The sequence below is a fragment of the Motacilla alba genome, chromosome 29, assembly GCF_015832195.1.
Source record: "Motacilla alba alba isolate MOTALB_02 chromosome 29, Motacilla_alba_V1.0_pri, whole genome shotgun sequence".
NCBI classification, from domain to species: Eukaryota; Metazoa; Chordata; class Aves; order Passeriformes; family Motacillidae; genus Motacilla; species Motacilla alba.
In genome coordinates, this window is record NC_052044.1 from 544,442 (window position 1) to 569,662 (window position 25,221).

General features: G+C 60.8%; 3 protein-coding genes across 6 annotated transcripts; 2 read left to right on the top strand and 1 right to left on the bottom strand.

Annotated features, from left to right (window-relative positions):
- Positions 1-4,755: 4,755 nt before the first annotated feature.
- Positions 4,756-7,311, bottom strand: LOC119712677. 2 transcript variants are annotated; one of them, XM_038164203.1, is made up of 3 exons: positions 7,087-7,311; positions 5,957-6,384; positions 4,756-5,037 (listed from the first exon to the last, which is right to left on the bottom strand). In XM_038164203.1, the coding sequence occupies exons 1-3, from the start codon at positions 7,271-7,273 to the stop codon at positions 4,879-4,881; spliced, it is 774 nt and encodes a 257-aa protein (XP_038020131.1). In that variant the 5' UTR covers positions 7,274-7,311; the 3' UTR covers positions 4,756-4,878. The 2 variants fall into 2 exon arrangements, with proteins under 2 accessions (XP_038020131.1, XP_038020130.1); XM_038164202.1 differs by lacking the exon at positions 7,087-7,311 and adding an exon at positions 6,503-7,070.
- A 720-nt stretch (positions 7,312-8,031) lies between these two features.
- GALNT6 (polypeptide N-acetylgalactosaminyltransferase 6) lies at positions 8,032-20,892 on the top strand. Of its 3 annotated transcripts, none has more exons than XM_038164188.1 (11): positions 8,032-8,166; positions 12,532-13,124; positions 13,918-14,090; positions 15,938-16,087; positions 16,204-16,438; positions 17,367-17,484; positions 17,587-17,787; positions 18,241-18,372; positions 19,521-19,622; positions 19,732-19,884; positions 20,026-20,892. In XM_038164188.1, exons 2-11 carry the CDS (start codon positions 12,637-12,639, stop codon positions 20,137-20,139), a joined length of 1,866 nt encoding a protein of 621 aa, XP_038020116.1. In that variant the 5' UTR covers positions 8,032-8,166; positions 12,532-12,636; the 3' UTR covers positions 20,140-20,892. The 3 variants fall into 3 exon arrangements, with proteins under 3 accessions (XP_038020116.1, XP_038020119.1, XP_038020117.1); XM_038164191.1 differs by lacking the exon at positions 8,032-8,166 and adding an exon at positions 9,721-9,782; XM_038164189.1 differs by lacking the exon at positions 8,032-8,166 and adding an exon at positions 9,795-9,975.
- A 901-nt stretch (positions 20,893-21,793) lies between these two features.
- Positions 21,794-23,741, top strand: CELA1 (chymotrypsin like elastase 1). Its single transcript, XM_038164204.1, has 8 exons — positions 21,794-21,871; positions 21,966-22,048; positions 22,143-22,243; positions 22,492-22,617; positions 22,703-22,839; positions 23,114-23,259; positions 23,341-23,490; positions 23,609-23,741. The coding sequence occupies exons 1-8, from the start codon at positions 21,829-21,831 to the stop codon at positions 23,624-23,626; spliced, it is 804 nt and encodes a 267-aa protein (XP_038020132.1). The 5' UTR covers positions 21,794-21,828; the 3' UTR covers positions 23,627-23,741.
- Positions 23,742-25,221: the final 1,480 nt, after the last annotated feature.

Genomic DNA, 25,221 nt, shown 5'->3' on the forward strand with positions numbered 1-25,221 from the left:
TGACACCCCCCAGCACCATCATGACCCTCACAGCATCATCCTGACTCCCCCAGGGTCATCCTGGTACCCCCCCAGCACCATCCTGCCCCCCCCAACACCATCCTGCCCCCCCCAACACCATCCTGCCCCCCCCAACACCATCCTGACCCCCCAGCACCATCACGACCCTCCCAGCACCATCATGACCCTCACAGCATCATCCTGACCCTCCCCAGCACCATCCTGACCCCCCCAGGGTCATCCTGGCCCCCCCAACACCATCCTGAACCCTCCCCAGCACCACCCCGACTCTGCTTCAGCTGTGTCCCTTGATCCCCTCGAGCCTCCCCCTCAGATCCTCTCCAGCGTCAGCCCCAAATCCCCTCAGACCCCCCCCAGCCCTCTCCAGCTTCTTCCAGCAGCACCCCTGGCTGCCCTCCACCCTCCCTCCCCAGCATCACCTTCAACACCATCCCGACTCCCCCAGACCCATCCTGTTCCTCCCCAACCCCCTCCCGACCCCCCCAGGGTCATCCTGACCCCCCAGACCCATCCTGTTCCTCCCCAACACCCTCCTGACCCCCCCAACACCCTCCTGACCCCCCAGACCCATCCTGTTCCTCCCCAACACCCTCCTGACCCCCCAGACCCATCCTGTTCCTCCCCAAGACCCTCCTGAACCCCCAGCTCACTCCCACCCCCTCAGGAATGTCTCAAACCCCCCAACCTCCCCCTCAGCCCCCCACGTTCCCTCCTGGCCTCCTCCACCACCTCCCCCCCCCTTTTCCCCCAGCTGAGGCCGATCCCAGCCCTTTGCTCCCCAAAAACCCCCTTGTCCCAGCAGGGAAGGTTCCGAAATTGGGGAGGGCTGGGCTGTCACCTCCAGCTCTCCCCAAAACACCACTTGGAAGTCTCTGACTTCCTTGGAAATTCTTTTTTTTTTTTTTTAAATCCCATTTCCCAGTCTCTGCCTCCCGGAGCTCGTGTCCAAACACAGCGGGCTCACGGAACATTTCCCTTCCCTTAACGAGGGATGAAATCGAGGGGCAGTTATTAATTAACAGAGGCGTTAATGACTTCCCATCCTCGCTGCTGGGAATCCTTCCCATTCTCCCCCCATCCCTCATTTCCAGTGGCAGCTCCCAGAAGGTTTGGGACAACCACCGCAGCCAGGGAGCTTTCCCTTAGGGAAATGCTGTTCCTGGGCAGGAAATTTCCCTTTTTCCTCACTCTCCCATGAGAGGGGTGAAATCCCAGCCTGCCCCACCCTCATTTCTTTTGTCTCCTCTGAAAATGTGGCCCCGAAGGAGTTGGATGTTGGGATTTGGGGCTGTTTGGGCACAGATTAAAGCCCAGGGCTTGGTGTCAGGACATCCCCAGCACCTGGACAGCCCCTTCCCCCTCCCACAGCCCAGACCCTGAATTAGAAACCCTCAAAAATGAACATTTTCCACCCAAAACCCCATTTCCAGCTGCATTTCTGCTGCCGTGGTTTCCCCGGGAGCACCATCACCAGCTCCATCCCTGCTTGGAGAACAAGAGTGGGGCTCCCTTCCCCCAGCTCTCCCGGCACAGCTTCGCCCACGCCTGAGTGTCACCCTGATTTTTTAAGATTTTTGATGTTTGTATTCTTCTAACAAAATTTTTTCACCCACAATTCTGTAAATAACTTATGTTTTGCATTATTTTGTGGAGGAGGAGGAAATTGATGGACTCTTGGTCTGTCTAATGTCATTGGAGAGGTGGCACTGTCACCCTCCAGTCCACTGTCACTTTTGGAAAACTATCAATATTAGAGTCAGGAAACAGAAGTCCCTCTTTTTTATTCACCTGGAGAGCAGCAGCGTCCCTGTCGTATTGCGACACCCGATTTTCCACCTTCTCCTGACGGGAACCTGCCCTCGCCCAGCTCCTGCCCTTCCCAAAACAACTCCCACCCACCTGGAGCCCGAGCTGGCCCCAGCGGCCGCAGCCCACCCACGGCCCCGCCAGCACCCTGCAATTAAAGATATTTTGGAGCCAGAGCCGCCTTCCTGCCCTGGAGGATCCAAAAGGGAAGCTCCATATCCCTGGGGACCATCTGGGAGCAGGGATTAATTACCCCCACACCAAAAACCTCCTCGAGAGAGGCTGGGCTGGTGGAGCTCCCACTGCTCTCCTTCCCAAAATCCCCTCGTGGCTCAGCCCAGAGGCTCCCGGGGGGGTTTCCCACAGCTTTTAGGGCACTGCAGAGCTGCACCAGCCTCACGCCAGGGGCTTCCACGCTGATAAAAACCATCTGTGCTCCTGCTTCTGTTGCTTCGGGAATTCCATTTCCCAGGACGGGAGAACTCGGATGGATCCCTCCTCCTGGCCAGCTCCAATCCGTGGGAATAAATTGATGGGGTCCTTGCTCCAGCTTTGGGGCCGCAGCTTCCAGGGGTTCACCTGGGAAATGAGGGTTTCTCCCCTCTAAGAAGAGCATAAAAGCCTCAAATGATTATCAAATAATCCAAATTAATCTGAGGAGCCACAGGACGAAACTTGGAGCAGGAGATGACGGTGGGAAAGCTCATTGTGGCGTGGAGAAATCCTGGAGAAAATGCCAAGGAAACCTTGAGAATATCCCAATAAAACCCTGAGAAAACCCCAAAAAACCCCCAAAAAACCCTGAAACCCCCCCCCCCCCCCCCCCCCAAAAAAAAAAAAACAAAAAAATTCATTTTCAGTGAAATAAAGGCCCTGGTTCCACCCAGGGCTGGAAGCAGCTCCACATGGATGGAGAGGCCAAGGTAAAAGGTGCTGATGCAGAGGAAAGTTGTGGGATTTTTCTTGGGAAACGGTTCCAGGCACCCTGGGGACACACAGAAGTTGGTCATGAGTAAATCCATTAACGTGGCTCTGTTTCGGGGAAGGAACTTCACTCCTGGCTCTTCTGTGCTGCCAAGGAGGAGATGGTGGAGCTGGAGATCCCAATTCTTCCCGATCCCTGGAGTTAGAGGATAACCTGGCTCCTCATTTCAGCACAAGTTTCCTCAAAGAGGAGATGCCAAAAAATCCACTTTGGGAGCAACTTGCAAAATAGAAAAGCCTGAGATGAGATTTTTCCAGAAGAAAAGAGGGATTTGGAGCTGATGCTTTGTGCCTCAGTTTCCCCACTTTGGGAAACACATTGGATACCACTGATGGAAATGCTATGAAACACTCAAATTCCTGTTAATGAGGTAAAATAATTCTTAGTGACCACAAAAACCCTGAGATTCTCCCACCCAACCTTCCAACCTCCCAGAAAAAGCCACCATGTCTTCCCAAACATCCCTAACTCTTTATGGAATATTAATTTCCACTCAGTCAAAGGCAAATTTTGAGGAATTCCCTTTTCCCAGCAGTTGCAGCTCCCCCTCACACTTCCAGATCCCGGGACGGGATCAGCTTCGATACCCACAGGGATCAATAACCCAGAGCACACCCGGGGTGATCCAAAGCTGGGACCACATTCCCAGGAGAATGGAGGAGGACGGGGAACGTGGAGACTGCTCCCAGTCCAAACCAGCAGCAGGAGCCCAGAATCCTCATCAGCCCCAGAGCCCCAGCGCTGGAGGAGCCCCCCGAGGCCATCGAGTCCAACTTGGACATGTCCAGAGTCTGTCCATGGAAATGGGAAACGTCCAGAGTTTGTCCATGGAAATGGGAAACGTCCAGAGTCAGTCCCTGGAAATGGGAAATGCCCACACTCTGTCCTGTGGAAATGAGAAATGCCTAGAGTCTGACAGAGTCTGTCCATGGAAATGGGAAACGTCCAGAGTCTGTCCATGGAAATGGGAAATGTCCAGAGTCTGTCCATGGAAATGGGAAACGTCCAGAGTCTGTCCATGGAAATGGGAAATGTTCAGAGTCTGTCCATGGAAATGGGAAATGCCCACACTCTGTCCTATGGAAATGGGAAACATCCAGAGTTTGTCCATGGAAACGGGAAATGTCCAGAGTCTGTCCTGTGGAAATGGGAAGTTCCCACACTCTGTCCTATGGAAATGGGAAATGCCCAGAGTCTGACAGACAGAGTCTGTCCATGGAAATGGGAAACATCCAGAGTCTGTCCATGGAAATGGGAAATGCCCAGAGTCTGTCCTGTGGAAATGGGAAACGTCCAGAGTTTGTCCATGGAAATGGGAAATGCCCAGAGTCTGTCCTGTGGAAATGGGAAATGCCCAGAGTCTGTCCTGTGGAAATGGGAAATGCCCAGAGTCTGTCCTGTGGAAATGGGAAATGCCCAGAGTCTGTCCATGGAAACGGGAAGTTCCCAGAGTCTGTCCATGGAAATGGGAAACGTCCAGAGTCTGTCCCGTGGAAATGGGAAACGTCCAGAGTCTGTCCCGTGGAAATGGGAAACGCCCAGAGTGTGTCCTGTGGAAATGGGAAATGCCCACACTCTGTCCATGGAAACGGGAAACGTCCAGAGTCTGACAGAGTCTGTCCATGGAAATGGGAAACAGCCAGTGTGTCCATGGAAATGGGAAATGCCCAGAGTCAGTCCCGTGGAAACGGGAAATGCCCAGAGTCTGACAGACAGTCTGTCCATGGAAATGGGAAGTTCCCAGAGTCTGACAGAGTCTGTCCATGGAAATGGGAAACATCCAGAGTTTGTCCCGTGGAAACGGGAAATGCCCAGAGTCTGACAGAGTCTGTCCGTGGAAATGGGAAATGCCCAGAGTCTGACAGAGTCAGTCCCGTGGAAATGGGAAACGCCCAGAGTCTGACAGACAGAGCCTGTCCATGGAAATGGGAAATGCCCAGAGTTTGTCCATGGAAATGGGAAATGCCCAGAGTCTGACAGAGTCTGTCCGTGGAAATGGGAAGTTCCCAGAGTCTGCCCCGTGGCTCAGGGTGCAAATCCATGGATCTCCGTCGGGAAGACGAGCCCTACTCCAGGTGGAGCAGAAGGTGGTTCAGATACTCGGCGTGTCCCGCTGCCTCCGAGGGGAGAATCTCCTGGCACAGCTCACAGGCCGGGGCAGCCTCGGCGCTGAGGCCGGCCCCGAGCGTCCCCTCCTCCAGCACCCAGCCCGGACTCCAGCAGGTCTGCGAGGAAAAGGGGATTTTGGGACACAGAAACCCCCAGGAGTGCCCTGGGCCAGCCCCCAAAGCCTGCCCCCACCCAAAAAGGGCTGGGCTGGAGCCTGGGGGAGCTCGAGCAGCCCCTCACCCCATCCCCCATAAATCTCACTGGACAACCCCAAGTCTGTGTGGCTCCCGAGCCTCCCCCAGCGCTTCCCACGGGCCAGACCAGCAGGAAAATTGGCTTTGAGCAGCAAACTGGAGCACGTTTGTCACTTGTCCCTGGGCCATTGTCATCTGAGAGCTGATGGGGCCCCAAACAGACACGGCCCCGCTTCTCCTTTCTCCTTTAAAAACTCCCTCCCAAACACAGCCCCAAATCAGAGTTATCCCAGCAATACCCAGCCCCTGAGGCCATTAAAGAACTTTTAAGGGCTTAATTTAGGAAAAGGAGTGAAAGAAAATGGGTTTGGCATCCCAGGGACCCTGGGTGGGAAGACCAGGACTGGGGTGAAGGTTCACCAGGAGGCCTGAGGGGCCAGAGCTCAGGGAGGTCTGTGGAAATCCTTTCAGAGTGGCAGGAATCGTTTGGAATGATTTGGAAGTGTTTTTCGGGGTGTGGAGATCAGAGAGAATGAAGGAAATACTTTAGGGCTGTTTAATTGGAAGATTCAGAGGAGGCTGAGAGAACTTTTCCCCCAGCTGACTCCTCCAAGGGATCCCCAAAGCCTCCGTGAGGATCACGGGTGGGATGTCCTGGCTGGACAGCCGGACCTCAGGGGCTTTTCCCAAATCCCCTGGGAATCAGAAAATCGGGTGCCCAGAGACTTTTTAAGGCAGTAACCCCACTGTGCCACGCTCCCCGTGTGTCCAGGGCTGGTGGAGAGGAAGGCGAGGGGCCCCTGGTGCCACAGCCCGAATTCCCCCCAGCCTCCCCCGTTACCTTCACAGGCCCTCGGATCTCCACCAGAGCCACATCCCCGGGAGCCTCTTCCCTCTCAAGCGCTTCCGGGGCTTCGTAGAGATCCAGAAGATTCGGGAAGGCATCCCCAGCCCCTGGATTTAGCGTCTCCAGCTCTCCAGGGCTGCAGGGAGCTGTCCCTCCTTCCCAGGGGACCGGGAGGATCCAGGTTCTCCTCCGGGCGGGCGCTTCCCCCTTCTCCCCCTCAGCTGCGGCTCCTGCGCCGTGCCCCGGGCTCGGGGGGAGCCTCTTGGTGGCCCGGGGCTGTCCCATGGGACAAGCAGAGCCCTCCAGGTGGGGTGTGGAGGATGTCGGAGCTCCTGGGTGGTTTTGGCGGCTCTCAGGTGACCTTTGTCCGTCCCCTGTCCCCACATCCTCCGTGCACTGGACAGGCAGCGACACCGGGATGTCTTTGGGAGAGAGGGAGGCAGAGGGGTCATTCCTGGGAATTCCAAGGGGTTTTTCTCTCTTTTCCCATTGCTCCGTTTCCCGCTGGGCCTGGGGAGCCCCTGGGCTGGCAGAGCTCACCTGTCCCCTCTGGAGCCAGGGCCACCCGAGAAAGGACACTAAGGACAGCCAGGAGGGCTGAGGGACCATCATCTCCCTCAGGAGACCGGGACATCCCCGTGTCCCCAAACTCCAGGTTCATCTCAGGAAAGGCTTTGGTTTGAGTCCTGGAAGGACACGGGTGGAGAGGAGGGAGCCCCAGGGCAGGGAGGCTGCAGTTTCCCAGCACAGCTTTGTCCAAACCGATCCCCCCCAGCCACAAAATTCCCATTTTAGGGTTGGGAAAATGGTGCCAGGCCCCATGGGAGTGCTGGGAGTGTTTGGAGGGAGAGGAGAGTACAGGGAGGGGGAATCCTTGGAAAACCAGAGAGTTCCTGGGTGTTTCCTGGGCTGGAGATCCTCCTCCACCCCTGCTCCCACCCTCTCCAGGTGATGCTCCCAGGACCAGGAGCGTCCCTGAGCGGCAGCACCCAAAGCCACGATGGGCTCAGGGCACGATCCTGCTCGAAGCCGCTTCACCCCACCAGAGGAACCTCTGAGAGCATCGGGAAAAACGCGGGAGCAACCCAAATGTGCAGTCTGGGAACTCCGCAGGTCCCACTCACCCAGGACCGGTCCCTTCCTGGCCCTCAGCCTCCGGAGGAGCCGCCCCTGCTCCGAGCACAGCTCCCGCAGCCTGGCCACCTCCCCCCAGAGCTGCAGGAACACCTCCTCCATCTCCATCACGCCTGGGCACGGGGAGGAGAGGGAACGGCCACCTGGAGACAGCAATAATAATCCTATTAATATCATCCCATAACAATCCTATTAATAATCATCCCCCCGGTACCTGGTGTTATCCAAGGGCAGGAGGAGCTGCCAGGGTCATCCCGAGCGGGAGGATCAGGTGCTGCAGGTGTGTGGGGTTGCACGGAGGGAAGCTTTCCCAGTTCTCTCATAATTTAGGGGGGAAAAAAAGACAAAGGAAGAGAGTCTTCCTAATAGGAACCAAGCTGGGCCTTTCCGCCTCTCCCCTGCAGCTTCCACGAGCTCCAAACAACACAAAAATCCCATTTAATAAAAAAAGTCTACCTGGAAAAAGTTGTGTTTCCAACTCAGCACCAAAGGATCGAACTTTTTGGGCATGAGACCAAAAAACTCCCAACAATAAACCCATCCAAGGAATGATGTCCATGGGTGGGGACACCATTCCCTTTTTCTGAGCTGCTCAGCCCCTTCTCCTCCCAAAAATACCCGAGGAAGCACCACCCAGCATCAATTACCCAAATATTGGCATTATGGAGGAAAACCGCGTTCCCCGCATTTGTCCCCTCTTGAACAGCTGTATTATGGATTAAACTTCCCCAGTTTTCCCATCTTGCAGCAATTATTACCGGGCGAAAAGATAATAAATAAACCCGAAGCTGGGCACCAATCTGCAAACCATCTGCAAAGGAGAACTGAGAGGTTTGTAATTAGCATAAAATCTGCAAGTCAGCCTGGCTTCCTGTCAGCTCCTCCAGGTTTGCCGCCGCTCAGCGCTGCAAGTCTCAGCTCGGCGTTAAATTTAAGCTCTGGCTCAAATTAGGGGTTTGGCTGGAGGGTTGGATGGAGCCGCCTCGGACGCCGTGGATTCCCCGGGAGGGATGAAGGGCCGAAATCCCGAAGGGAATGCGCTTGGAGCGAGGAGAACCTCCGAGGCAATGGTAAGGTTCGCTCCCAGCGCAGGGAATTGCGGTGCTCGCCCCGCGCCGAGGGGTACCTTCACCCCAATTTTGGCTCTTTGGGGTCCTCTGCTCCTGGAAACCTTAAAAGTAAACATTTTTCACCCCCCGCCCCCAAGGCAGCCAACTCCACCTCTAACCCAAGTTGTGTTTTGCCTGAGAGCTGTCTATAAAGACGCCAATTAATTATTAATTGGAGTGTGACACCGAGCCGCCACTCCCTAGCGAGCCTGGGAAGATTTTGTTGTGGATTTCATTCCAGCCCTGCCAGGGTTCTTCGGGTCTCGACTCCTTCTCATTTCCCCCGGCCTGGTGCCACCAGGACCAAGCTGCAGGAGATGTTTTTATGTCCCGGAAAAGCCTCTCCTCCCCCAAACTGCAATTAGAAGCAGCGGTTCGGGAGCACAAAACTCCCGTTTGCGGGGTTGGAGAGCGGCTCCCAGGGGCAGAGCCCGGCGGGGTGGGGAGGAACGGCGCCCCCAAAATCCCATCCCCACGGCCCAGCCCGGCGTGGACCCCAAAACCCTTCTCTTTCCCCCAAAAGTGACTTACCGTGGTGGGGACCGTCCTGGCCCTGCCCGGTGGCCGCGGGGACGCCGAGCTGAGAGCGGCGGGTCCTGAAAGGCGAGCAGCAGCGAATTTGGGGGTGGGAATTTCCCCTTCGGGTTCCGAGCGAAGAGCGAAACCTCCGAAGCAGGAAACGAAAGGGGCGAGAGCCACGGCTTCGAAGCGAACTCGGAAAAGCCCCGGGGAGGGCGATGGAGGCCCCGGGGGGCTCGAGGGGACGGAGGGTTGGCTCCAATCGGTGCCTCAGCTTCCATCACACCTCATTCCAGCTCATTCGCGCTTTAATTTGGGGCTGAGGGGTGTTCGTGTCCCGGAGACCTCATCCCCTGTAAACCAGTTAATATTCCAGCTAATATCCCAATAATCCCCATTAATCCTCACTCCGCTCCAGCTCAAATCTCCCAAATCCTCCGCGCAGCGCCGGAGCCAAAGGAAAATCCTGGGCTGGGTGTTGGAGCCCGCCCGGGCCCGTCCCCCCGGGGCCATCCTGTTCTCCCAGCACGCCCAGTGCCAGGCTCCTACTGGTCCCAGCGCCCCTGGAGCCGCGACCTCGGCACCTCCATAAACCCCCGCTGCCCCCAGCACGCCCGGTGCCAGTCCCGCACTGGTCCCAGCACAGGTGGGGTCCCCCCCGTGCGGCTCCCGGTGTCCCCAGTGCCAGTCCCCTACTAGTCCCAGCACAGCACCCCCATTTCAGGCGCGGGGCCGGCGGCTCCAGGTCCGGGCGTTATTCCCGGGACGGGCGGGCACCTCCAGCACCCGGCGTTTTCCCCCAGCAGGCGCCGCTAGGACCCGGCGTTTTCCCCTGGCGGGTACCTTTAGGAGCCGGTGATTTTCCCGGGTCAGGCTCTTTAGGAGCCGGCGTTTTTCCCGGGTCAGGCTCTTTAGGATCCGGCGTTTTTCCCGGGCCAGGCGGCTTTAGGACCGCGGCGGCCCCGCCCGGACGCACCTGCCCGGGGGGCGGGACAGGTAGCGCAGGTGGCCCCGCCCCACCCGGACGCACCTGCGGCCCCGCAGCCGCTCTGGAGCCGGTAAGAGGGGAGGGGACGAGACCGGACAGAGGTTCCGCTGCTGAGCCCCCCGCTCTGCTCTAAGGGAGTCTGGGGGTCTCAGTGCCGGGCCCTTGCCGGGAAAGGGGGTCCCGGGGTCCCGGTGGGCGTCCCCTGCCCCAGGGAAAGGAGGTCCGGCGGTCGCGGGGGTCGCGGTGCGGCGCCCCTCTCTGCGGTAAGGGGGTCTGGGGTCCTGGTGTGAAGTCTTTGCCCTGGGGAAGGGGGTCCGAGGATCCCGGTGGTCCCGGTGCGGACCCCTCCTCACGGTAAGGGAGGCAGGAGGCTCCCGGTGAGGAGCCCTCGGCCCGGGGGAAGGGGGAGCAGGGTGGTCCTGGTGAGGGGCCCTCCCGGGGGCTGGGTGCTCGGGGGTCCCGGTGCAGAGGCCCCTCCGTGCGAGGGGGTTCAGGTGGTCCTGGGATGGAGCTCCCCGGGGTGGAGGGGTTCCGGATAGAGCCCCCGGAGCGGCTCCAGGGGCTGTGGCAATTTTGGGCAGAGCACTGGGGAGCCCCGGCCCCCATCACCCCCACGGGGCACCCCAGGGCCCCCGAAGGGGCAGAGACCCTCACACAGCCCCACTCTCCGGGCGCTCCCACCCCACACCCAGGAGGGGCTCCAGGACCCCCGGGCTCATCCCACCTGGATGGGGGGAGCCCGACAGGATCCTGACTCCCGTGGGCTCCCAGCCCTCGCCCTCCCCAGCTCGTCCAGTTCCTCACACTGGAGCTGAATCCCGCCGGGAACAACCTCGCTGCACCCCGCTTCCCACCCTTGGCTTTTCCCAGTCCCGGCCCCTCCCGGTGTCACCGTGGCTCGCTGCCACGTGGAGCCGGTGGCCACTTCACCTCAGGCAGCGTCAGTGACAATTCGCTTGTGTTTCGTTTCTTTTCCTTTATTTCCTCCACGAGTGTTTCTCTGTTTCCGCCTCTTCCCACCATCCCATCCCTCCCTCCTCGAATTCCCACCGAACCTTCCCCCCCCCTTTCTTCCCCCATTTTCTCACCCCAGTAGGCTCCCCGGGGTCATTTTGGTGTTGTTTTTCAGGGTGTAGGGCCAGCGCCGTGGCAATATGGGATTTTCGGGATGGGCTGGAGCAGGATCCAGCCGGGAGTTTGCAGGGCAGGTAGCGGAGGGCGCAGGTGCACCAGGAGCTCACGCTGGAGCTCTATGCCAAATCCACCCCCGTCTTCCAGAGGGGAAACTTTTATTTATATTTGGCTTTTTTGGCCCTTTTTGAGAAGGGGTTGGGGGTCCCCTGGGAGCGGCAGCTGTTGCTGTGCACAACCTGTGCCCCCCCCGCACACCTGAGTGTCCCTCTGGGGTTAATTAGCACCGACACCTAACGAGCTTCATTAGCAGCGCGGCAGGAAGGAAGCTCAGAGAGCGGTGGGGTTGATGGAAATGGGGGTTTTATTCCCCAAAATCCGTTTCTTTTCCCTCCCCCCTCGTTGTACGGCAGCGCCGCGCAGTGAAAACCTCGGGGGCACGAGTGAAGTGGGGGCAGCCCCGCTCGGCTTCGGGCAGCAGTTCCGAGGGAACGGCAGGGAACACCCGGGGATCGGGGTTTTTATCCCCGATTCTGCTTTTCCGCGCTGGATGGGGCCGGGCGCTCTTGGCAGTGAAGCGTGGTCCAGCTTTGATCCCGCGGCGCTCAAAGCGGGGACCCCCGACCCTCCTCCTCCTCCTCCTCCCCAGCCCAAACTTCCTCGCCCTTGAAGTTGTGGCAGGTGCCCTTCCCCGCCCCATTCCCAAGAGAATGAAAAGAAAGGGGGAAAAAGGAGCCGAGGGAAGGGGGGGGACCCCGAAGAGGAGGAGGAGGAGGAGATGGCGGTGAATGGATCCCGCCGGGCTCGTCCATGCTCCGGCGGCCGCGGCTCACAAAGAGGAGCCGCGGGAAGTTTGGGGGTGGTGGAAAGCTCAGAGCCTCCGGCGGATCCCGGGGCGAATTCGGGAGCTGGCGGCGAGCTCCCGGTGGCCGTGGCACCGGACACGGCACTGGACACCAAACGTGCTGCTCCAGCTCCGCGGAACCCGGAGCACTGCACGGTCTGCTCGAGTTTTCCATCGCAGGCAGGAAAATGCCCAGGAAGAGGCTTTTTTTTTTTTTTTTTTTTCCCAGCGGCCAAAAATATTTTGGCAAAGTTTTGGCTCTATTTTAACCTCGGCGTGCGAGGGGCGGTGGCGGGGGGAGGCTGCATCCTCCGGATCGGTCCCAGCAGAATGTTTTTTGGGGGGGGGCCCATCCTCTGTGTTTTTTAACCCGCACTTTTCCTGGTGTTTTAATTTCGGGGTGGATTTAGGGGCTGGGGGAGAATTAATTTTACAGGTGTCGCTTGTGCCAAACTTTATATGAATATATTGCAAAGATCATATTGCCATATTAATTTCTTACTAACGTTGTATTGCAATATCGATGTTAATATGTTGCTAATGCTACTTTACTGTGTCAATATATTAATGTATTATTTCGCTATTGTATTATTATGTTATTATTTGTTATTAACTTGGTCTCGTGGGAGGTTCCCTGCCCGTGGCAGGGGGTTGGACTGGGTGATCTTTAAGGTCCTCAACAAAACTATTCCATGAGTTGATCATATTTATACAGCCTATTTTAGGTACAATGTGATCTATTTTAAATACAACATATTTCATCTTCGGTGCAGCGTTTCTGTTTTGCCGCCAAGGGGATGCATCCAGCCCGGGAATTCACTGCAGGTGTTTCTCCTTCCCCCAGGTCACTGGAGCAAAGCAGGACACCGCGATGCACCCGGAGCCCCCACATTCCTGAACCCCCCAGCCCAGCCCGGAGAACCCCCCAAAAACGCCCCAAAAGCCCAAAATGAGGCTGTTCCGCCGCCGCTACAGCACCTTGAAGGTGGCCTTGGCGGGCGCCGTCTTCGTCCTTTTCCTCTTCATCCTCCAGAAGGACGTGGGGAGCAAGGACCCGGGCGAGGAGCCGTGGCTGCGGAACATCGTGCAGGGCAAGGACCAGGTGCTGGACCTGATGCTGGGCGCCGTGCGGGACCTGCGGGACTCGATGCCGCGGCTGCAGATCGGGGCCCCGGAGCCGCCGCCGGAGCCGCTGCCCAGCGCCCGCTCCTGCCTGCCCGGCGTCTACACCGCGGCCGAGCTGCGGCCGCTCATGGAGAGGCCCCCCCAGGACCCCGCCAGCCCCGGGGCCGACGGAAAAGCCTTCAAGAAGGATCGCTGGACGCCCGAGGAGACGAAGGAGAAGGAGCGGGGCTATGAGAAGCATTGCTTCAACGCCTTCGCCAGCGACCGCATCTCCCTGCAGCGAGCGCTGGGGCCCGACAGCCGCCCCCCCGAGTGAGAGCCGGGCCCGAGAGCCCCGGGGCCACTTTCTCCCTTCGATCGGGCCACCCGCTCCCTTCGATCGGGCCACTTTCTCCCTTCGATCTGGCCACTTGCTCCCTTGAACTCTAGGGGAAATTAAAGCAGATTGGGGCCAGGGTGTCACCCAGCACTGGCAGAGGGTTGAATGGAGACAGAGCTAAAAAAAAATCAAAATAATTTATTTATTATTATTCTCCCTAATTTTGGACTCTTGGGGGCGGGTTTAATGGCAACAGGCTCTTTGTGCCTCCCTGTACCTGCTTGGTGGCTCCGGTGCCTCCCCGCCTTTCCCTCCTCTCCCTCCTTTATCCCAGCGGCTCCAGCGCTCAGACTTTTTCTTTTCTCAGCCGAGTGGAACAGCCCCGGACCCCGCTGGGGTTGGGGGGGAGGGAAAAGGGAAACGCCAGAGATTTCCCCGCCTGCCCTCGGCCAGGGGCTGCCGGATTAAAGCGGGGCCCGCGCGGAGGGGTGGGATGGAGGAGACATGGAGGGAATTCGGGATGGAAAAAGCCTTGAAAGGGATGGAGGAATCCAGCCCCCCGCGCCGGCAGGCGATTATCCGTGCTTAGCAGGTGTGGCGGTGACAAAGGGGGGACACGGAGGCCGGCAATGGGGCTCACTCAACCAAAATCAATGGGAATCAAAGCAGGGACGAGTCCAGAGGGGCCAGAGCTGCTCCCCCGCAGCTGCGGGGTTTGGTGGGGGGCAGATATCGGGGGTCACTCCAGCCGTGCCTCCCCCTTCACCCCCCCATTCTGTCCCCCAGGTGCATCGACCAGAAGTTCAAGCGCTGCCCTCCCCTCCCCACCACCAGCGTGGTGATCGTGTTCCACAACGAGGCCTGGTCCACGCTGCTCCGCACGGTCTACAGCGTCCTGCACTCGTCCCCCGCCCGGCTGCTCCGCGAGGTCATCCTGGTGGACGATGCCAGCACGGACGGTGGGTGGGGGACACGGGGGCCAGAGGGTGGGATGTGGGGTCAGAGGGGTGCAGGGAGCATTTTGGGATGTGGGCCTAGAGGGATGCAGGGAGCACGGTGGATGTGGGGTCAGAGGGGTGCAGGAGTTGTGGTGGGATGTGGGTCAGAGGGGTGCAACTGTTGTGGTGGGACATGGGCCCAGAGGGATGCAGGGAGCATTTTGGGATGTGGGTCAGAGGGATGCAGGGAGCACAGTGAGATCAAGGGGTGCAGGAGTTGTGGAGGGATGCAGGGAGCACGGTGGGATGTGGGGTCAGAGGGATGCAGGGAGCACAGTGGGATGTGGGTCAGAGGGATGCAGGGAGCATTTTGGGATGTGGGGTCAGAGGGATGCAGGGAGCACGGTGGGATGTGGGTCAGAGGGATGCAGGGAGCACGGTGGGATCGAGGGGTGCAGGAGTTGTGGTGGGATGTGGGTCAGAGGGATGCAGGGAGCACGATGGGATGTGGGATCGAGGGATGCAGGGAGCACTGTGGGATGTGGGATCGAGGGGTGCAGGAGTTGTGGTGGGATGGGGGTCAGAGGGATGCAGGGAGCACGGTGGGATGTGGGTCAGAGGGGTGCAGGGAGCACGGTGGGATGTGGGTCAGAGGGATGCAGGGAGCACGGTGGGATGTGGGTCAGAGGGGTGCAGGAGCCCTGGTGGAGAGCAGGAGGCAGAGGGATGCTGGAGCCATGTGGGATGTGGATGCCAGAGGGAGGCAGGAGAAGCTGTGGTGGATGGGGGAGTGACAGGGACGCAGAGCCACAGGGAGCTGTGAGGGAGCAGTGGGGGGATTCAGGGGCCAGAGGGAGGCAGGATCCATGGCAGGATGTGGGATCAGCCAGATGCAGGGGACACCAAGCCCCTTTCCAAGCCTGGAAGCAGCAGCTCTGAGCCACTCAGAGAGCAGCTCACGCTCCCAGCATCCCAGGATGTCCCAGCCGCCGCTCCCCATTTCACATCCACCCCAGAGCACCCCTGGGATTTTCCCTTCCCCAGCACTGCTGTTAACCCTGCCCTGGGGACAAACCAGGTGCCCCACCAACCTCCACCCACAGCCAGCTGTAATCCTCGTTAATTAGCACCCAGAACTAATTAACGCGGGTTCAGTGTCGGGGCACTGGGAGGAGCGGACTCTGCCCTTGTCCCAGATAAATTCTCCCTTTCCACCCATGGGCTCCGAGGAGCAGGAACCCCGCGGTGCCCCAGAGCTGGACTCCCACTGTGGCTGGACACGGGTTGGACTCAGGTCCCCTTCCCAGGACGCTTTTCTTGGGCTCCCAGCTCCCACCATTCCAGCTCCCGGCTGGCCATTTCCTGGCTTGGCTGCATCTGCCAAGAAATCCTGGGCTCTTCTGGTGACCCCTTCCCTCAGGAACAACTTGGTCCTGGTGACACTTCAAGGGCAGGGATGTGACCTCGTCACCCTGGCAACCCCCAGTCCCTCTCCAGAGAGGGATTAGACAGGAGGGGGCTTAGACCCTTATAAAACTCGTGGTTTTTAGCCAAAAATATGATTGGGTTTGGGGCAAAGGCTCAGGTGTCCCTGAACCCAAACCCAACTGCAGGGTCCGAGCAGCAGGGGATGGGTTTGAGTTTGGGATGGGTTTGAGTTTGGGATTGGGATGGGTTTGGGATTGGGATGGGTTTGGGATTGGGATGGGTTTGGGATTGGGATGGGTTTGGGATTGGGATGGGTTTGGGATGGGTTTGGGATGGGATGGGTTTGGAATTGGATGGGATGGGGCAGCAGGATGGGCTGGTGGGATGCAGGGACTGGCACCTGCCTCCCTGATGGCTCCAGATGCTCTTCCCACCCGCAGAGTACCTGAAGGAGGAGCTGGATCGCTACGTGGAGCAGCTGCAGATCGTGCGCGTGGTGCGGCAGCGGGAGCGCAAGGGGCTCATCACGGCGCGACTGCTGGGCGCCAGCGTGGCCAGCGGGGAGGTGCTGACCTTCCTGGATGCCCACTGTGAGTGTCCCCCCGAGACACCCTGTGGCACTGAGAGTGTCCCCCCGTGACACCTGTGTGTGCCCCGGGCACTGTGGGTGGCACCGGCCCCGCTCCAGCCCTGCCCCGTGTCCCAGGCGAGTGTTTCCACGGATGGCTGGAGCCGCTCCTGTCCCGCATCGCCGAGGAGCCCACGGCCGTCGTGAGCCCCGACATCGCCACCATCGACCTCAACACCTTCGAGTTCGCCAAGCCTGTCCAGAACGGGAAGCAGCACAGCCGGGGCAATTTCGACTGGAGCCTGACTTTCGGCTGGGAGGTCGTTCCCGCGCGGGAGAGGCAGCGCAGGAAGGACGAGACCTTCCCCATCAAGTAAGCCCAGCACGGGGCTCTTTATCCAGCCGGGTTCGCTCTTTTTTCCAACAAATTGGCATTTTCCTCGGTTTTGGAGCCTCTGGGTGGGTGGTGCTGCCCTGTCCCAGTGGGATTCTCCCCTGGGATTTTGGCGTGAGAGATGTCGGGAGTTTGTGCCCGAGCACGGTCAGGGCTGGAGGGTGGTGGAGGACAAACCTCCCTTGGGGTTTGGGGAACGCGGGGCCAAAACGGACCTTGGAATCTCCTCCGGCCACCTCTCGCTCCGGCAGAGCCGCCCATTAAGGATTTATTGCTGTCCCTGCACCGGTGCCCAGGTGCAGAACAGGCCACCTGCAGATCAGGCTGCACCAAAATTCCTCTTCTTATCCCTCTGTTTGACACGCAGACAGAGCCCGGGTGGTTTTCCCACCTGTCCCTGGTGCCCCCACTGGGAGACACCGGACTCCCCGCCCGGCCCGGCCCCACCCCGGCCGCGGGGCTGGCTTTGTGCGCGGGTCACCTGGGCGACGCTGCTGTCCCAATAAAGGCCCCTTTCACCTCCGGCCGGGCGCTTGGCTCCCGGCGGTGCCGCGTCTCCAGCAGCTCGGCGAATCCTTGGCGTTTATTATTTTTCCTGAATAAAAGCGAGGTTCTGTTCCAGCCTCAGATGGAAAAGATTAGGGAAGCGGGAGGAGGGATTGGGGCACCGAGCTCTGACCTCCTCCTCTTTTTGGTGACAGGTTTTTGGTAACAATATCCTCTTTTCACTTTGAATCCAGCCAGCAGCGAGGCCCCTCCGTGTCACGCTGTCACCTCTGTGCCCTCCCAGCAGCTGGGCCCAGCCTGTCCACCCAAGCCACCACAGCTGGATGGAGGGGGACCGATTTCCCAAAACTCAGATTTCCGCTCTTTTATTTGTGTTTTACCCCTTCTCCGACCCCCACAGGTCCCCGACCTTTGCAGGTGGCCTCTTTGCCATCTCCAGGTCCTACTTCGAGCACATCGGCTCCTACGATGACCAGATGGAGATCTGGGGGGGTGAGAACGTGGAAATGTCCTTCAGGGTAAGGACGGGGGGGTCGCCTTCCGAGGGCACCTCCAGGGAGCTCCCTGTTGGGGGGCCCGGGGGCTGGACCTCCCCCACCTCAGGTGTGGCTTCCCCGCAGGTGTGGCAGTGCGGGGGACAGGTGGAGATCATCCCCTGCTCCGTCGTGGGCCACGTGTTCCGCTCCAAGAGCCCGCACACCTTCCCCAAGGGCACGCAGGTGATCTCGCGGAACCAGGTGCGCCTGGCCGAGGTCTGGATGGACGACTACAAGGAGATCTTCTACCGCCGCAACCAGCAAGCCTCCCAGATGGCCAGAGAGGTGCTGGGCACACCGAGGGGGCTGCTGCTTCTGCTGGGAGGGCTGGTCCTGCTGGGAGCTCTGCCTGAGCAGCAGGAGCGGGTGGGAGACCAGACAAGTGGACAGAAGTAGCCAAAAGCTTTTTTTTTTTCTTTCCCCCTCTGACCAGAATGTTTCCTAGTAGGAAAACATCAGGGTTTATGAATTCCTTTTTTTTTATTATTAATTTATTTTTCTTTTCAACACCAAAACTTCTTATTCTTCACTAAAATATCTCTGAGCTCTTGGTGGAGCCTGTGGGTACCTGCCAGGTGCCCCCCCAGCTTGTCTCGGTGCTGGTCACACCATGAGGGATGGTGACAAAGCTGGGGTGACTCCCAGCTCTGAACCCCAGCTTGGGAAGGGGTTTTTGGGGATTTTTCCCTGCTGTTTTCTGAAGCGAAATTAATTTTCGCCCCCGATTTCATTTTTTAGAAGACGTTTGGTGACATCACAGAGCGGCGCAGGCTGCGGGAGCGGCTGCACTGCAGGAACTTCACCTGGTACCTGCAGAACGTCTACCCCGAGATGTTCGTGCCCGACCTGACCCCGACGTTCTACGGGGCGGTGAGTGCCGGGACGCTGGGAGCAGCCGGGGGAAGTGCCCCAAGGTTGGGTTTGGGGGTTTCGTGTTAAACCGGGGAGGGGGAGCTGGTGCTGCCACGTCTGTCACCTCTCGCTGTGTCTGTCTGTCACCTCATCTGTCACCGGCTGGCGGGGCCGGTTTGGGCTGAGCTGGAATCCGGCAGAGCTGGTTTGGGGTGAGTCCCGGGGTGGGGAGTCCGTGGGGATGTGGACTTGGGTTAAACTCGGGGCAAGAGCTGAAATCTTCCTTAAACCCCAAACACCATCCTGGCACAGGGAGGGCTGGGAAAACTGAGCTGGGGATGGGATGGGGAACTCCATCTCCACCCCGAGGGAATCTGGGCGCGGGTGGCAGGCAGGACCCCCCCTCCAGCCACCCACCCACAGGGAAACGGAGACAGGCAGGGTGTGGAGGGCTGGCTCCGTCCCCGAGGGAGCTGGGGACAGCAGGACACGGAGCTCTGGCTGCATCCCCGAGGAGCTGAGGGCAGGCACAGGATGAGAGGCTCCAGCTCCATCCCTAGGGATGGGATTCCCCTGAGGCTGGAAAAGCCCTTTCCCTCAAGCTGGGTGTTGGATCCTGAGTCTGCCCCTCCTCAGCCAGGGCGATGTGACAGCAGCTGGCACGGCCAGCACCCAGCGCAGTGACAGCCGGGTGACAGCCGCGTGCTGGCTCCCATCCAGCTCTTAATTCACCTTTATTTCCTGAAACCTCAGCCCTGGTGCCTTTCCCTTTGCTCCGCGCACCGGAGGCGGCGGCTCGGGCGTTCCTCGTGTCCTGGAAAGGACATGGGACCCGGAGCCGGTGCTGGGTGCCGGGATCGTGTTTGCACAGCGATAACCCAGAGCCCTGCCCAGGCAAACCCGAGCCGGTCCCACCCCGGCTCCTCTGAGCCCTTCTTTCCTCCACTCTCCCAGCCTTTTTCCTCACTCCTGCCCCTTTTTCCCCCTACCCCGTCATTTTCCCCCTTTCCCCCTCTCCTCCCCTCCTCATCCCCGTTCCCATTGCCTTTCCCCGCCCCTTTTCCCCCTCTTTCCCTCTCCTTTCTCTCCCCCGTTTTTCTCCCCTCTCCTTTTCCCACCACCACCTCTTTTCCCCTCCCAACTCCTCTCTTCCCCCCGCGCCACAGATAAAAAACGAGGGCACCAAGAGCTGCCTGGACGTGGGGGAGAACAACCACGGTGGGAAACCTCTCATCATGTACCCCTGCCACGGGCTGGGGGGCAACCAGGTGCGCCCCCCGAACCTCCCCCACCATTTCCCCCTCTGCCGCCCCCCGGTTCGCCCCGGGGCCAGCTCCCGGGGCGCGGCAGTGACGGCCCCGCGGGCTCTTCCCGCAGTACTTCGAGTACACGAGCCAGCGGGAGCTGCGCCACAACATCGGCAAGGAGCTGTGCCTGCGCGGGGCCGCGGGCACGGCCGAGCTGGGCGAGTGCCAGTTCCGAGGGAAGCCCGGCCGGGTGCCCGCCAGCGAGGAGTGGGACCTGGCGCAGGTGAGGAGCCCCCCCTCCGTCCCGGGAATCGCCCCCGGGCTCGGCGGCGTCGTGCCCGCCACGGCGCTGCCCCTCCGGTGCCGTTTCCCCTCGGTCACATCCCGCGCTCGCTCACGGATCGCTCGGGTTGTTTCTCGGCAGAACCGGCTGATCAAGAACTTGGCCTCGGGGATGTGCCTGACGGCCCGGGGGAAGCACCCGGCGCTGGTTCCCTGCGACCTCACGGACCCGCACCAGCTCTGGTCCTTCACCTAAAAGGGAGCGGAGCCCCCGGCCACGCTCAGGAAACCAGGATCCAAAAAAAACTCCCTCGTTCGCTTTAATTTAAGAAGTGAAAGCCTTAAATATGCTGCATTTCGTGGTTGCCTTGAGCTGAACCGCGTGCCTTTGGGAGCCGGGCTCTGCCGGGGCAGCCCAGGGACCCCGAAACGCGGCGGGGACGCTCCTGCGGACGCTCCGCGGCAGGCGCTGCTCGTCCTCCCCATCCCGGCTCCAGCCAGAGACTCTTCAGTTCGCGTCGGGCATTAAGAGCGTGGGCGCGCCTCCCCAGATGCGGAATGTGGGATGTGGGCGGGGAAATCCGGCGAGGAGGAGGATGGGGATCGTGGGGCTGCTCCCGTCGAGGGGGGATCGGGGCTTGCGGTGGCCCCTGGCGGGCAATGGGAGAAGTTGGGATCGGTGCCTTAGGAATCACGTTGCATTTGGAGACGGGAGGAAGTTAGATTCTGGGTTTTATTATTGTTATTATCACATGATGATGATTCCTGGGTGCGATTCTGCTTCTGCTGAGCAGGAGGAGTTTTCCCTGGATGGCACCACAGAATCCTTCTGAACAGGATCCCGGGTGCCACATCTCCTCTGTTCCAGATTTCTTGTCTATCCCAACTTCTGTAGCTGCCGCTTTCGTTGCCCCATCGTTTATAGTGGGGAAAAATCCTCCTGGACATGGCAGGAGGGGGGAGAACCTGTCCTAGACATTCAACCTAAATAAAGAGATGATTTATTTTACACAAATCCTGTCTCCGGCCGTTCTGAGCTTCTCTCACATTATATCCTTCACTCTTCTTGTTCTAGAAACACCCTATTTAGCCAAAAAATGAGATGACAGCCCTTTGTGCCACAGCTGGGGGATCAGCTTTGCCTTGGGGTGTCCCTGTGTGGCCGCTGCCGCTGTCCCTCGCCGCGTGCCCTTGGTGCCGACAGAACAAACATGGAATTGCTCGGGGATTGTGTTCCTGTGAAGTCTCGTGTTTTCCCTGCAGATAAGGGCAGAAGTGCAGCAGGTGCTTTTGATTTCCATCACTTTGTTTGGCCTGGCTGACCCCGTGAGCCCCGGGATCCCAAATGCCAGGGCCACGAGGGCCAGCGTTCCTCACCAAAGCCAACTCCATTTGGAGTGCAAGGGGTAAAGAATGACAGAGTTTGGGCCAAAACTCCAGGGTTGATTCCAAAGCCTATCGCTGCTTCCTTCTGCCCAGCCTCAGGCCCCAGGGAGGCCGAGCCCCGGCCCTGCTCCAGCGCTGGCTGTGCCGGGGCTAGGGAGGGGCTGCAGCTCGTGCCCTGCTTGTGCCTCGATTTGCCCATCCCGGTGCCAGTGTGGCTCCATTCAGGTGTTGGATCAAGCTCTGGGAACCATCGCACGAAGCGAGGCCGCGGAGAGCTGCAGCCAAGGCCTCCTGGGGCTGAGAGCGGCACCGGCGGTGACACCGCTCCGGGACGCGGGGACGGGAGGCGCCGGCGCAGGGCAGCGTCTCCCTGCGCTCCAGCGCCGAGGGCCGCTCGGGGCGTCCTTGGGGTGCCCGGAGGCCGTGTGTGCTTTGGCAGAGGGGCCGAGGCCGCTCGGGGGGGCCGCGGCACCTGCTTGCCTTCCCGCGCCTCCTCCCGCGGCCCCGTTAAAGCGCCCGCGGCGCCGCCGCTCGCTCGCACCGCGGACAGCGCTCCACGATGATGCTGCAGCTCGTGCTCCTCGCCGCGCTCGCCCTGTGCGGTGAGTCCCGCCCGGAGCCTTCGGCCTCGGCACCCGCTGAGAGCCCCCCGGAGCCACCCGCCGGGCGGGGCTCACGCCGTGCCTCTGTCCCCAGGGCGCTGCTCCGAGCTGGATCTCGATGGCATGCAGCGGGTGGTCGGCGGCACCGAGGCGCGCTCGCACGCCTGGCCCTACCAGGTGGGTCCTGCCCGCGCCCCACGGCCGGGCCCGGGGCTCTCCCCGCGCCGGGACCCCGCGCTGAGCCCCGGGCCGTGTCTCGCCCCCTCCCCAGATCTCCCTGCAGTATTACTCCGGGGGCAGCTGGCACCACACCTGCGGCGGCTCCCTCATCCACAGGAACTGGGTGATGACCGCCGCCCACTGCGTCAACAAGTGAGCGGGGCGGGGACCCCCCTTCCCCTCGCCCGAGCTCCTTTCCCCCAAAAGCCCTCGCAGCAGAAATTCTGCCTGCCCCGAGCACCAGAGCCGCCGCCCCGGGAGGGCTCCTGCGCTCCTCGGGCAGGGTCTCCGCGGGGCTCCTCTGGGAGCGCCCTCTTCCCGCTCGGAGCCTCCCGGGGCAGCTCGCGCTCGGGATGCCCAGGGCCCGGCGCTGACGGAGCGTTTTCGCACCTTGCCGCCAGTAACATGAACTACCGGGTGGTGGCCGGCGAGCACAACCTCAACAGGAACGAGGGCAGCGAGCAGATCTTCAGCGTCAGCAGGATCATCGTCCACCCCTACTGGAACAGCAACAACGTGGCCGGGGGGTAAGGCCCGCGGGACGGGGACTCGGGGGGAGCCCGGCCGGGCTTCGGCGGCGTCCGTGTAACATCGTCTCCCTCCCGCCGGCAGCTACGACATCGCCCTGTTCCGCCTGAGCGGCTCCGCCACCCTGAACAGCGCCGTGCAGCTGGCCGTGCTGCCCCGGGAGGGCACCATCCTGCCCAACAACTACCCCTGCTACATCACGGGCTGGGGCCTGACCCGCAGTGAGTGACGGGCTCCCCCCGCCCCAGATTCCCCCGGCCCCGGCCAACGCCGGCAGCCGCGGCAGCGCTGCGCGCCCGGCACGGCCCCGCGAGGCTCCGCTCGGCGCTTGGCTCGGGGCTCGCAGGTGCCCGGCGCCGGCCGCGGCCGTGCCGAGCCTCGGGGCCACGGACCGGGCCGCAGGGGCTCGGCGGGGGCCGCGGGCTCTGCTTCGGCCGGGCCGTCGCGGCGCCCGGCGGCTCCGCGGCGGCGCTGACCGGCTCCGGCTCCGCGCAGGCAACGGGCAGCTGTCCAGCGTGCTGCTCCAGGCCTACCTGCCCGTCGTGGACTACCAGACCTGCTCCAGCCCGTCCTACTGGGGCTCCACCGTCAAGAACACCATGGTGTGCGCCGGCGGCGACGGCGTGCGCTCCGGCTGCCAGGTGCGCCCGCGGCCCCCGCGCTGCCCCCGCCGGCCCCGGCGCCCCCCGCAGCCCCGGCTCACGCCGCTCCTCTCTCCGCAGGGCGATTCCGGCGGTCCCCTGCACTGCGCCGTCAACGGCCAGTACCAGGTGCACGGCGTCACCAGCTTCGTCTCCAGCCAGGGCTGCAACGTCGCCCGCAAACCCACCGTGTTCACCCGCGTCTCCGCCTACGTCTCCTGGATCAACAGCGTAAGGCGGCCGCCCCGCGCCGCGCCGGGCCGCGCCGGGCTCAGCCCCGGCGCTCTCGGGGCACCGCTGAGCCGGCCCCGGCCCCGCACGGCTCAGCCCTGCCCTTTCTCCCTTCCAGGTCATCGCCCAGAACTGAGCCGAGCGGGACGAGCGCTCGCTGCCCCCCACCCGGGGCCATCCCCTGACTCCCCCCCACCGCGCTCCGGCCTTCTCGCGCCAGAGGCGGCCTCAATAAAATCTCTCTTCCCGTCTCTGTGCCTCCACGCTGCCTTGTCCTGCGCCCGCCCCTCCTTCCTCCTCCTCCGGCCCTCCATCCTCCCGCCCAGCTCCCGCACCGGCCCTTCCCCGCCTCCTCCTCTTCCTCACTCCTCAGGGGAGAGCCCTGGGGAGCAGGAGCTGCCTCCAAGCTCTCGGGGCAGCCCGAACCTCTGTGGGATGCTGGAAAAGGGGCAAACGCTGCAAATCCCCTTCCTGGCCTCCAAGGCAACTGCCCCTCGGCAGTACGGGGGCACACGGAGCATTCGGGGCAATCCCATCGGCGTGTCCCCTGCCGCTTGCTCCATGGCTCTCCCCCAAATTCCCTCCTTGGCCGTGAGAGGTGTGGGATTCGGGCACTGCCACCCCCTCGTCCCTCAGCTGTATCCTGGGGCTGTGCCACACCCCCCGGCCTGGGGACACACCAGTGGGCCCCAAGCACCCGGGTTACACCCAAACACACACTGCTGGGCGGATCCAGCGGCCGCTGGGAGCTCCTCTCTGCCCTGGGTCGTGTCCTGCTCAACAAAACACCCACGGACGACAGGAGGGCTCTCCCCGGCCTGCGGTGGCCACGGGAGCAGTGGCTGTGCCTGGCACTGCTGAAGCCCCCGAGGGCTGGGCCCAGTTCTGCCCCTCCCAGCAAGAAAAACTCCGAGGGGCTGGAGCATGTTCAGAGCAGGGAACAGAGCTGGGGAAGGGGCTGGAGCAGCTGAGGGAGCTGGGAAAGGGGCTCAGCCTGGACAAAAGGAGGCTCAGGAGGGACCTTCTGGCTCTGCCCAACTCCTGACAGCAGGGGACAGCCGGAGGGGTCAGGCTCTGCTCCAGGGAACAGGGACAGGAGTGGTCTCAAGCTGGGACAGGAGAGGCTCACATTGGACATCAGGGGAATGATGGTGCCTTGGTTTGAACAGCCAGGTGTCTGCTGAGGAAGGTACGGGGCTTCCTTGAAATGCAAAATGTAAAACCCCTCTCTCCAAATTATTATAATTTTGAAATGAAGAGGCTCTCAGACATAGATATGGGAGCAGGAATAACAGTTCTTTATTAGGAAAAATGATAAAAAAACCAAAACAAGTAATACAAACCATCCCTGCCAGAGTCAGAACAGGCCCCGACCCCCTGTGGCTCAGGGTGGTGGCAGCAGTGCCATTCCATGGTGGCTCAGCCCTCCTGCAGGGCCAGCTGTGGCTCTGCTGGAGCAGGGATCCTGGGCAAGGGGGGAGTTTTCCTCTGAAGCTCCAGGGCTGCTGGAGATGGGCCTGGAATTCCTCTGGGAATGCAGGGGAGAAGAAAGCTGCTCCTCTGGGAATGCAGTGGAAAGGCTGCTGGGGGGTTCCCAGGGTCAGATTGTATCCAGGCAGGAATGTTTGCAATCTCAGATTGTATCCAGGCAGGAATGTTTGCAATCTCAGATTGTATCCAGGCAGGAATGTTTGAAATTTCAGATTCTATCCAGGTAGCAATGCTTGGCTC

What these genes read in the sequence shown, in the direction of transcription:
- CELA1 (XM_038164204.1), top strand. Translation starts at nt 21,829, where the DNA reads ATGATGCTGCAGCTCGTGCTCCTCGCCGCGCTCGCCCTGTGCG. An exon ending in AGCAACAACGTGGCCGGGGG is followed by an intron (nt 22,618 to 22,702) that starts GTAAGGCCCGCG and finishes TCCCGCCGGCAG; the next exon opens with CTACGACATCGCCCTGTTCC. An exon ending in GGGCTGGGGCCTGACCCGCA is followed by an intron (nt 22,840 to 23,113) that starts GTGAGTGACGGG and finishes GGCTCCGCGCAG; the next exon opens with GCAACGGGCAGCTGTCCAGC.
- LOC119712677 (XM_038164202.1), bottom strand. Translation starts at nt 6,752, where the DNA reads ATGGGAATTTTGTGGCTGGGGGGGATCGGTTTGGACAAAGCTGTGCTG. An exon ending in CCTGGCTCCAGAGGGGACAG is followed by an intron (nt 6,385 to 6,502) that starts GTGAGCTCTGCC and finishes TCTCTCCCAAAG; the next exon opens with ACATCCCGGTGTCGCTGCCT. An exon ending in AGATCCGAGGGCCTGTGAAG is followed by an intron (nt 5,038 to 5,956) that starts GTAACGGGGGAG and finishes TTTTCCTCGCAG; the next exon opens with ACCTGCTGGAGTCCGGGCTG.
- GALNT6 (XM_038164188.1), top strand. Translation starts at nt 12,637, where the DNA reads ATGAGGCTGTTCCGCCGCCGCTACAGCACCTTGAAGGTGGCCTTGGCG. An exon ending in GACGAGACCTTCCCCATCAA is followed by an intron (nt 16,439 to 17,366) that starts GTAAGCCCAGCA and finishes CGACCCCCACAG; the next exon opens with GTCCCCGACCTTTGCAGGTG. An exon ending in ACGGGCTGGGGGGCAACCAG is followed by an intron (nt 19,623 to 19,731) that starts GTGCGCCCCCCG and finishes CTCTTCCCGCAG; the next exon opens with TACTTCGAGTACACGAGCCA.